Source organism: Cololabis saira, chromosome 7 (genome assembly GCF_033807715.1).
Source record: "Cololabis saira isolate AMF1-May2022 chromosome 7, fColSai1.1, whole genome shotgun sequence".
NCBI classification, from domain to species: Eukaryota; Metazoa; Chordata; class Actinopteri; order Beloniformes; family Belonidae; genus Cololabis; species Cololabis saira.
Window position 1 is genome coordinate 22,161,532 of NC_084593.1, and position 9,987 is coordinate 22,171,518.

Genomic DNA, 9,987 nt, shown 5'->3' on the forward strand with positions numbered 1-9,987 from the left:
GTCATAATTCTTTACAAACTTCAGCTGTGACAGCTGCTGACAGTGTCGCAGCTTCTCCTGAGTAAACACTAGGTTTCTCAACCAAATACAGATGAATATCCGCCCATTGGACATCGGGCCACTTTGTGATATCTTCCTCCGGGAAGGAAGTTGCTTTCCATCCGCCAAAGTTAGTTTAGTAACGTAATTTCCACGATCTTTTTCCGTCAATCGGCTGGTGTAAACTGTCATGAACTCCGTCTTTCTGCCGCAACAATGCGCGCGCAGCTTGCTTGTTTACAAACACGGAAAGGGGTCTATACAGCCTTAATCTTGGCCATAATTTATTGGAAAGTTGTAAAATACTTTTAATTGGAATCATCATCATCATCATCATCATCATCATCATCACCATCATCATCATCATCATCATCATCATCATCATCATCATCATCACCACTATCAGAATCAGAATCAGCTTTATTGGCCAAGTTTGAACATTGTCCGACAAGGAATTTGACTCTGGTTATTTCGCTCACTGTACCCAGATTTAAAAATAGCAAACAGTAAATAAACAAATGTGGCACTTATTAACATATATACAATTAAAAAACTGAAAGGTGCGGCAGTAGGTAGACATGGTAATGAGGGCTCTAAATAAAATAAAATAAAATAACATATACAATTTTTTTTTAAGTGAAAGGTGCAGCAGAATGAGGCAGACATGATTATTGTTGGAAGGTGCATTGTTACAGCATGTGATAGTGTTATTATAATTACTGTTATTCTTGTTATTGTTATTGCACGGTGATTGGTTTCTCTGAGACTATATTAATTGTGAGAGTTCATCAGAGCAACAGCTTGAGGGAAGAAACTGTCCTTCATCTTTAGTTGTAAATTGTTGGAGGTATTGTTTAAAGTTGTGACAGGTAGTAATACAAACAGGACAGCGCAACAACGCCATCCAGCGTCACACAAACTAACGCATCAGATATGAGACTACATTTCCCGGCGTGCATTAGTTCCGCTTACGTAACGGCCAGCTCCCCGGATGCGGCTGTGATTGACTAAACCAGGCGAAAAAAGATCGAAAGCCAAGTGGCGGTAAGTCACAAAGTCCTTCAATTTCACTGCTAAAGTTGATCAATGCATTTGAAATATATACTATAATAATATAAACTCTTTGTGATATTTGTTAAGAAGTTCTTGGGGCATAAAAAAACGTTTTAATGAGTGTTTTCCAAATTAGTTTCCAGCTTGTTTGCTAACTAGCTCGCTTCTTAGCCACCAGATGCGCTAGTTCCTTAGCCCGGTGCTAGTAACAAGGGGAACGCCTAGTAGTGTAAATGAATCACCCTAAATGATAAAACACGACACAATATACCATATGTTACCGGTTCCATTCAGCAGTGAGCGAGGACAACAGCCCTGTTGGTGCTGTTAGTGAGTGATCAGCTGTAATGGACCTGTGTGAATTAACGCTGCGCCAAAGCGCTGCAGCTGCAGCTGCTACTGGGGTTAAACTGGACCATGTTTAATCATCTGGGGTTAAACTGGGACCATGTTTAATCATCTACGGGGGAGCTGCAGATCAGCAAGTGTTCCGTTGTTGCCCTCATTGTAATTACTCCTCTTCCAGAAACAAGGACAGTTTCTTCCCCCAAGCTGCTGCTCTGATGAACTCTCACAATTAATAACCCATCACCGTGCAATAACAGTAATTTAATGGCACTATCACGTTTGATTGATTGATTGATTGATTGATTGATTGATTGAAGAATGTATTAGAAGAATTGCATAGGATCAGGTACAGTTTAATGACAGTACAGATTCGCTGATACAAAGTCAACTAAAAGGCATTATTCCAAGAAAGCATTACACTTGTTTACATTGGAGACCTTTTTAAACTCATATAACATTGAATGACATAGTAAGTACATTTTATTTATATAGCACCTCTCACAGAGAGAAACTCACAAACTGCTTTACATACAGAAAAAACAGTAAAAACATGAGGTAATTAAAAAGCTGCACAATGTGTCTCTAAGGAAAATAACAAACAGAAAAGAAAGAAAGAAAAAGACAAAAAGAAAAGAAACAAAAATTATAATACATCAATAAATGCCTGCTCAAAAAATAGCGTTTTTGATACATACAGGTAAGAAGCAGTACTTTGTAGGGAAGATTGTAAAAAGAAAAGGGGGGAATTACTGTTATTTTGCACCGAGAGAGACTAAAAAGGTGATGAGACAAATAGAATAAGCTAGGTAATACAAAACAAAAGCAGAAAACAATACAAGACACAATAATCAGAAGGAACAGCGGGATGTGCAGTAGAGGCTTTGATTATTCCCAGTTACGAGTAGCAGCCTCCTGTAGGTGGCTTTTTAAGGCAGACTTGAAGGAGATTAGGGATTTGCTCTCTTTTACGTGCTGCAACAATGCACCGACAATGATCATGTCTGCCTCATTCTGCTGCACCTGCTGCACCTTTCACTTTAAAAAAATTACATATGTTAATTAGAACCTACCTCACACTGCTGCACCTCTCAGTTTTTTAATTGTGTATATATTGTAGTGGCCACTCACTACTCAACTCAACTCAACTTTATTTATAAAGCGCTTTAAAACAACCACGGCTGAAACAAAGTGCTGTACATGAGAGGACACACAATCAACGATAAAAGACAATAAAAACAATTAAATAAACAAATAAAATTACATAAAACCACTAAAAACAGAGCGAGGTCTCATACTGGGTTAAAAGCCAATGCGTAAAAATGGGTTTTGAGGTGGGTTATAAAAGCAGACAGTGAGGAGGCCTGTCTGATGTGCAGAGGTAAAATGTTCCACAACTTGGGGGCAGCAACAGAGAAGGCTCGGTCCCCTGAGCGTTCGTTTGGACCTCGGTACCCCGAGGAGCAGCTGGTCAGCTGACCTGAGGCACCGGGCGGGGCGTGGGGGTGAAGAAGCTCCGAGAGGTAGGGACTGAGGAGCAAGACCATTTAAAGATTTAAAAACAAATAAAAGAATCTTAAAATGGATTCTAAAACGCACAGGCAGCCAGTGGAGGGAGGCCAGTATGGGCGTAATGTGTTCTCTCTTACGCGTTCCAGTTAGCAGACGAGCGGCAGCGTTCTGAACTAACTGGAGATGCGCAAGAGAGGACTGGCTGACTCCAAGATAAAGAGAGTTACACTAGCAGGAAACTGTTTAGTTTCAGTAGGTTAGAATTCACAAGAATCTAGCCGTTATTAATGATGACGATGTGTTTTCTGTTAGTGTTTTGTTAAAGTTGGTAACGGTGAGTTAAAAACGAGAGACTGGATTAAACGACACAAGTTTTTTCTTCCTCCACAAAAAGCGTTTCTCTGCTCTTTTGCTCTGCCCAAACTCCTACATTGGTGACCCCAACAGAAAACACATCGTCATCATTAATAACGGCTAGATTCTTGTGAATTCTAACCTACTGAAACTAAACAGTGTCCTGCTGAGTGGCCACTACACAATGTTAATAAGTTTGCTATTTTTTTAAATCTGGGTACAGTGAGCAAAATTACCGGAGTCAAATGAAATTCCTTGTCGGGCAATGTTCAAACTTGGCCAATAAAATCTGATTCTGATCCTGCTCACCTTTAGCGTTTGAATGCACTGAAGTATATGAAGTGCTGGTGGTTTATCAGGTACTTCTTCTTGTTGTCAGGTGCTGCAGCCCCAGTGGTCGTTGGCAGGATGCAGACCATTAAGTGTGTGGTGGTGGGTGACGGGGCAGTGGGTAAAACCTGCCTACTTATCTCTTACACGACCAATGCCTTCCCAGACGAGTACATTCCCACGGTGTTTGACAACTACAGTGCTCAAATGAGTGTCGATGGCCGAACCGTCAGCCTCAACTTGTGGGACACGGCCGGCCAGGAGGAGTATGACCGTCTGCGCACCCTCTCCTATCCCCAGACCAACGTTTTCATCATATGCTTCTCCATCGGCAGCCCTTCCTCCCATGCCAACGTCAGGCATAAGTGGCACCCCGAGGTGTCTCACCACTGCCCTAATGTGCCCATCCTGCTGGTGGGCACAAAGAGAGACCTGAGAGGTGATGCTGAAACGCTGAAGAAGCTAAAGGAGCAGGGTCTGGCCCCGACCACCCAGCAGCAGGGCAGCGCCCTGGCCAAGCAGATTGGAGCTGTTAAATACATGGAGTGCTCTGCTCTGCTGCAGGACGGTGTCAGGGAGGTGTTTGCCGAAGCTGTGAGGGCAGTGTTATATCCAGTCACAAAAAAGAATACCAAGAAATGTGTGCTGTTGTAATAAGTGGTTCCCAGATTTGGACTGTGGAAAGGGATGATTGAGATCTACAAGATGCAAAGGAAGGCTGAGAAGTAAAGGATACCATCTGGTTGCTTCTGTACCATCTCTGACAGTTTTCAGCTCCTGTGTTACTCCTTTCTTTCCTAATCTTTTCCTGGAGGATCTCACTCTGTTGCCTTCGCCACCAAAATGACTGCCTAAATGAGGACAACAGACCATATCTCCTCTACTTTTCATACATTTTTAACTTTTGATATTTACACATTTCCAATTGTACATCTTGATTTATAGCTTCTCTGCTTTGCCTTATAAAATGCTGATCATGGTTGACACAAGCCATAACATCCAAACCTACCAACCAAACCAAGCTTCCCTGTCTGACTGGAGAGAGGAAATCTGCCTTTGTTCAGGTGGAGAACAAATGACTACCTCACATTCTCACCTAGATTGCATTTCATGAGTCTGAAGCAAAAGTTCCCATCAAGATCCTTCGACTTTCTCATTTAGATGTAATGAACAGCCAAGTAGAAGGGTGAACAGGTTTTAATTCCAAACAGCTTGAGTCTAGACAAGGTGATGGCTCCTGGACAAATGCCAGTGCCCTTAAAATGCACAGATTAAAGGTTGAATTTTCTCGCTGCAGTTTCTCTTGTGCTCAGTGTGCATGTCAGAGCTGGCTGGCAGGGTGCCCCTTCCAGCCTCTTGCTCAGCTATCTCACTTCCTCACATGGAAGAACCAAGGGCCTTTGAAGATAAGCCTGACCCATTAAAAGCAGCAAACCATTTGCCCTCTTCAGTAATAGAAGAGTGGGTGTCATAAGGCCTCTGCCAAATTAACCCATAATGGTACAGGATTCCTCGAGCCCACGTTGGTAGGAAGTCTGATTGTAATACAGCTCTCCTCTATGTGAGAGACTCACAGTGAGTGCCATTAATAACATGTCTAAGAATTCCTCTTTGACAGGGTGAGGTCAAAGAAACTGTATTTTGTCTAATAGTGAATTTACTCTGTAAATGATTTTTTTTTTTTTTTTTTTTTTTTTTTTTTTTAAATCCTCAAATGTTTTTAACTTACACTTGCGGTTATGGCCAAAGTTGAATATATTTTTTGTAATAGCCTATGTTTATTTGATCAGTAAAATGTTTGTGTGCTGTTGTTAATTATCACTTGATAAACTAGGACTCCATAATGCTTTGTCAATTACATTATTGTCTTAAGAACCGCAGACAGACCACTGTACAGTCAGTTCAGTGTAATAAGTACGTTGTTTTGAATAGCTTTCATTATGCTATAGACTTATCCCGTATTGTCGTTGTTAGGAGAATGTCACTTCAACTTGGAAGTAGTGTCACAGCAGCCTTTTTAGCCCAAGACATATATTTATATACTACATTGAAGGAGCCTTTTTATTCGGTCAGGTGCCTTATCTAAACCAAAGACCATAGCAATACTCCTGTGTCAAGCCCAAAGGGTTTCCTCTGAATGCTATGAGTACTACAAGAAACTTAGTCCTATCAATTCAGCTTTATTTTTACAAGTTTCCAGAAGCCTCTTGCCTTAGTTCCTGCCGGTAGATACTCTTTCATCATAGCCATTTTTTTTTTTTTGTAAGACAGGTGTTAAACTGACATCTTGACTGCCAAGTTTGTGCAGCTCTCAGGCCCACATCTCTGAAAAGATTGTGGTTTCCATCCCTGCATTGCACCGTGCAGTGAGGGCGAAGCACAACTGCAGCTTGTTCACGCAGTTATTGAGAGCTGCGTTGGTGGTGTGTAGTCGCATCTACAGACTTTTTAAAATGTTTTCAAAACTATTTTCATAGTAAGTTCTCTTTTGTGCCTACAGCTATCAGCAATAATGGCAACCTTCTTGTTATACTTATTTTAATATCCACTCCTGTATAGGGTTTTCAATAACTCAATCTTGATCGTAGCCTTCGTAAAGTTTAGACGAAATGATGAGCAATATAAGCACAAAGTTACGTGTGATGGCGGTGATGTGTGAGATCGGTCGAAAGATGTGTGAAATTTCTCAAATGGGTTTGCTGAGGGCTGAATGTATGTGCATGAAATGTTCAAGTGTCATCTGTGGTAAACTTTTTACTTTTCTTTTTTTTTTTTTTTTTTAAATGCCATGTCCCAATCTCACTCAGTGTTGTTAAAGTGGAACACACACCTGTGGGCTCTTTCTCCTGGAGCTGTGCGCTGCCGTGTACATGGTACTACGCTTTTACACTGGGAACTTGATATGTAGAAAAATGTAATTGTTTTATAAATAACAAAACATATTTGTATAAATGAACTAACAGATGATTTTAAATTATGCCAAATAAAATGGTTCCTTTGACATGTTTCCTTGCCAGAGGTGCAGTTGATTGACACGTTACCAGATGGCACTCGGGTAATAATGGTAGAATAAAGTCATTCTGGGGTGCAGAACAAAACTTCCCACATTTATGCACAGTCGCTCATATTTTCAGCTCAGGAAACCACACTTGCGTTCCTTTGGCAATGCAGACTGTTGTGCATTTGATTTAGTTTCATATTCATCCTATTTCAGTTACCACCTCTGGACACTAGATGGACACAGCCCTCCAGCTCAGCTTCATGTGAGCCTTCTGACTGAGTGTGATTCTTCTTTTTTCCTCTGTTGTACATTCAGAGTTAATGGTCTGTACCCATCTGTCTTTAAGCGCCATCATTCAACTTAGCAGACACCAACAACTCATCATTTTTCATGGGGTTTGAAAAACTCAGCACGCAGCTGCTGCTTATTCTGAAAAATTCTTTTGACCTTTATGGGTGGTGGCTCTGACAAATGACAGATGTGTTGAACTCCGCCAAAAGCTCATTACAACAACACTGCAGCAGCAGTCGGAGCCCATTTCCTCTGCGGTCTGCCTCTAAATGCTGAACAATGAGGACAAAGCTGAAAGTATGTTTACAGCCTTTAGAAGTGTCGCGCCCTGCGTTAGCGCGTGACAGATTGTTTCGGTGAACTGGGCCAAGTATGAGTCGCAGAAAGCTCCACTGCGGTTTCATTGAGCAAACAAGATGAGAAACAATGAGATCTGTTTTGCAAAACTTAAATAAGGCAGAGTAGGCTACCTACTCTGCTAAGGCAATTCATTTTTAGGTGAGTGGACATATGAGCTATTTCAAAACATCTCTTCCTTCCTCTTTCTGTCTTAAAGAGTTAAAGAAGACACGTCCACCACTGTTTGCCAGGGATGGTATAAGTTCACCATTCATTTTGCCAGACTTATGAATTCTAGAGAGCTGGCTTCAAAATGATGTGAAGGGGTTGTCATAGCAACAGGACCAAACGTGTAAAGGTGCAGATTTATGCAGACAGCTTGTTGTCAGATGTTGCTGTACTTGATTGTGTATAAATGCCGTAAATAAATGTTTATAATAAAATGTCACGGACAAAAGCCTTATGTTTTATTTCACAGCTGTCCAAGAATGGTCCAGAATGGTTATTTAAAGTAAACATGTTGGGTGCACTAAAGAAAACTGAAATAAATAAATTAAAACTAAAGGGCAATCTAAATAGCATAAAAAAGCATAAAAAACTGGTAATTTATTAACAATATGAGGTATTTCATTTGAATGCCACATTTGATAAAATGTAGGACTTTACTCCTTTTTACAAAATTTGCATTTTTCTAATGCATGAATAAATGAAGATTTTGGACGGCAATTTGTAACACGGTTTATTAACTGGACACATTTTTCCAGTCTGTCACAAACATTCCTCTGTCTTGAACAACACATTCATTCTGTGTCACGTGTGCAGCTGCAGAGGTCTGGAGACTGGAAAACACTGACGATGAACAGTTTAAAGCACAATAGTATAAAAAATGCAGGAACACTCTAACACTTTCCTTTCAGTCAAACATTTGGACTCTCATTCAGGTAGCTATGGTCCTAATTTCTCACTGGTGCTGTTGGTCTGGAAATATTTCCACACTGCCCTGCCACAATCTGTTACTTAATCGGTTTAAGGATATACAAGTCAAAAATATATACGTCTGCTTTAAGTACACACACTGAGTTTTAGATCCAAGTAAGGGGATGAATTTAGGAATTACAGATCTTAAAACAAAGATGTTCTTTAGTGGTGTAATTAAAAGGGCTACTCAGATGTTTATTAATTCTTTGCCTTATTTTTCATCAGTTAAACAGGTAAACATGTGGAGTTTGCATTTGTGTGGTATTTGCATTTGGAAGTTGATGATATGACCTCACAAGATGCACTTTAAAGAAGAGAGAAACAGGTGAACCTGAGGTGCAAAACAGGAAACATCCATTTGAGAGATAGCAGGGACACTTAAGACGGGCCAAATCATCAGCCTGGTGCTTTCTGGGGAAAAAAGGAGCAAAAAAAAAGGGAAGAGAGGGACAAAGACTGGTGCATAAAAAACAAGAGGAAATGACAAGAGGAAAAAGTCTCATACTTGAAAGATTCATCATCCTCAACAGTAGCATCCCATACTTGAACTCCGATCAGAGTTTTAACTTTTTATGTGTGCTGACCTTTTTTAACATGATTGGAATTTAAAATCAACAGAGCAAACTGGATGCAGTATTCCAGGCAAAGGTTTGATTATAAGAAACAGAATGAGCGTTCAGTTTCCAGTGTGCTGCCAGTGATGTAAGGGTAGATGTTTTTCACTCTGCACAGTCACCAAACACCCGCTTTTGAATGTAGGAGCAGGAGGTGAGGGTTTTTTTTCCTATCACTCTCTGTTTCATAGAAATATGCAGTTTAGGGTGGGCCGACCAACAAATATCTTTCCTGTAAATCCAAGAGAGAGTGGGAGTGATGGCATCCATTGGGACCTTGATCTCAGCTTTGTCTTGTCCTCTCCTCCCTCTCCCGTCTGTTTGATTATGCTCGGGGAGAAGTCAAAAAGGCCAGGCAGTGCTCACGTCAAGGAACTAAGGAGATTTCGCTCCTTCTCCAGGTCTAAAGATGAAAAAAAGCACGAATCTGAGACAGCCTCCAGCCGGAGTGAGAGAGCTGCAGTTCTGCACTCCTATCAAACGGTTCCAGCTGGAGGAGAGAGAAAATGGGATTGAAAGGGAACACAGAAGAGAGGAGGCTGGTGGCTGTGTTTGTAACAAAGTAGGACTCGACGTGTAGGAATAAGAAATGTGTGGTGTTGTGAGTGTGATGAAAAGACAGAAAAATTTGCACAAACAACTGAGAAGAAGGGGGAATTTGGCCAAGCGTTTTTGAATACAAATTACATAGAAGATGGATGAAGAAGCAAAGGAGCTACTTGAACTTTCCCTCACCTCCCAAAATAACATGGAAATCACATTAAACTCTGGACGTTTTGGGAAGTAAACACAAGCTAAACTATGGTAAATGCAACTATGCAGCAACATTAAGACAAGAGAACATTGGCCTGTATGCATGATTGTTTCTGAGGGCTATCAAATGCAAGTAATACAGTCATTTCATTACAAAACATTGTTTGCTGCTTGTATCATAATGAGCTTAAATGAGAGTAGGTGCAGTCAGCAGCATGCTTTATGCATTATGGTGTCATATTCTTGATGTCTCTTTAGCATATTTAAACAGAATCATCAACTCATGCATATGCTATATTTATAAATTGTGAAACAGATGGTCTAAAGGAAAATAAATATTAGACTGAATGGAATGCTGAGTCATATTATTTCATCTTT

General features: G+C 40.5%; 1 protein-coding gene across 1 annotated transcript; it reads left to right on the forward strand.

Moving 5' to 3' along the window:
- Positions 1-1,033: 1,033 nt before the first annotated feature.
- On the forward strand, positions 1,034-6,638 carry rhogd (ras homolog gene family, member Gd). The gene is made up of 2 exons (XM_061725071.1): positions 1,034-1,083; positions 3,683-6,638. Exon 2 carries the CDS (start codon positions 3,712-3,714, stop codon positions 4,285-4,287), a length of 576 nt encoding a protein of 191 aa, XP_061581055.1. The 5' UTR covers positions 1,034-1,083; positions 3,683-3,711; the 3' UTR covers positions 4,288-6,638.
- The last annotated feature ends 3,349 nt before the right edge of the window (positions 6,639-9,987 follow it).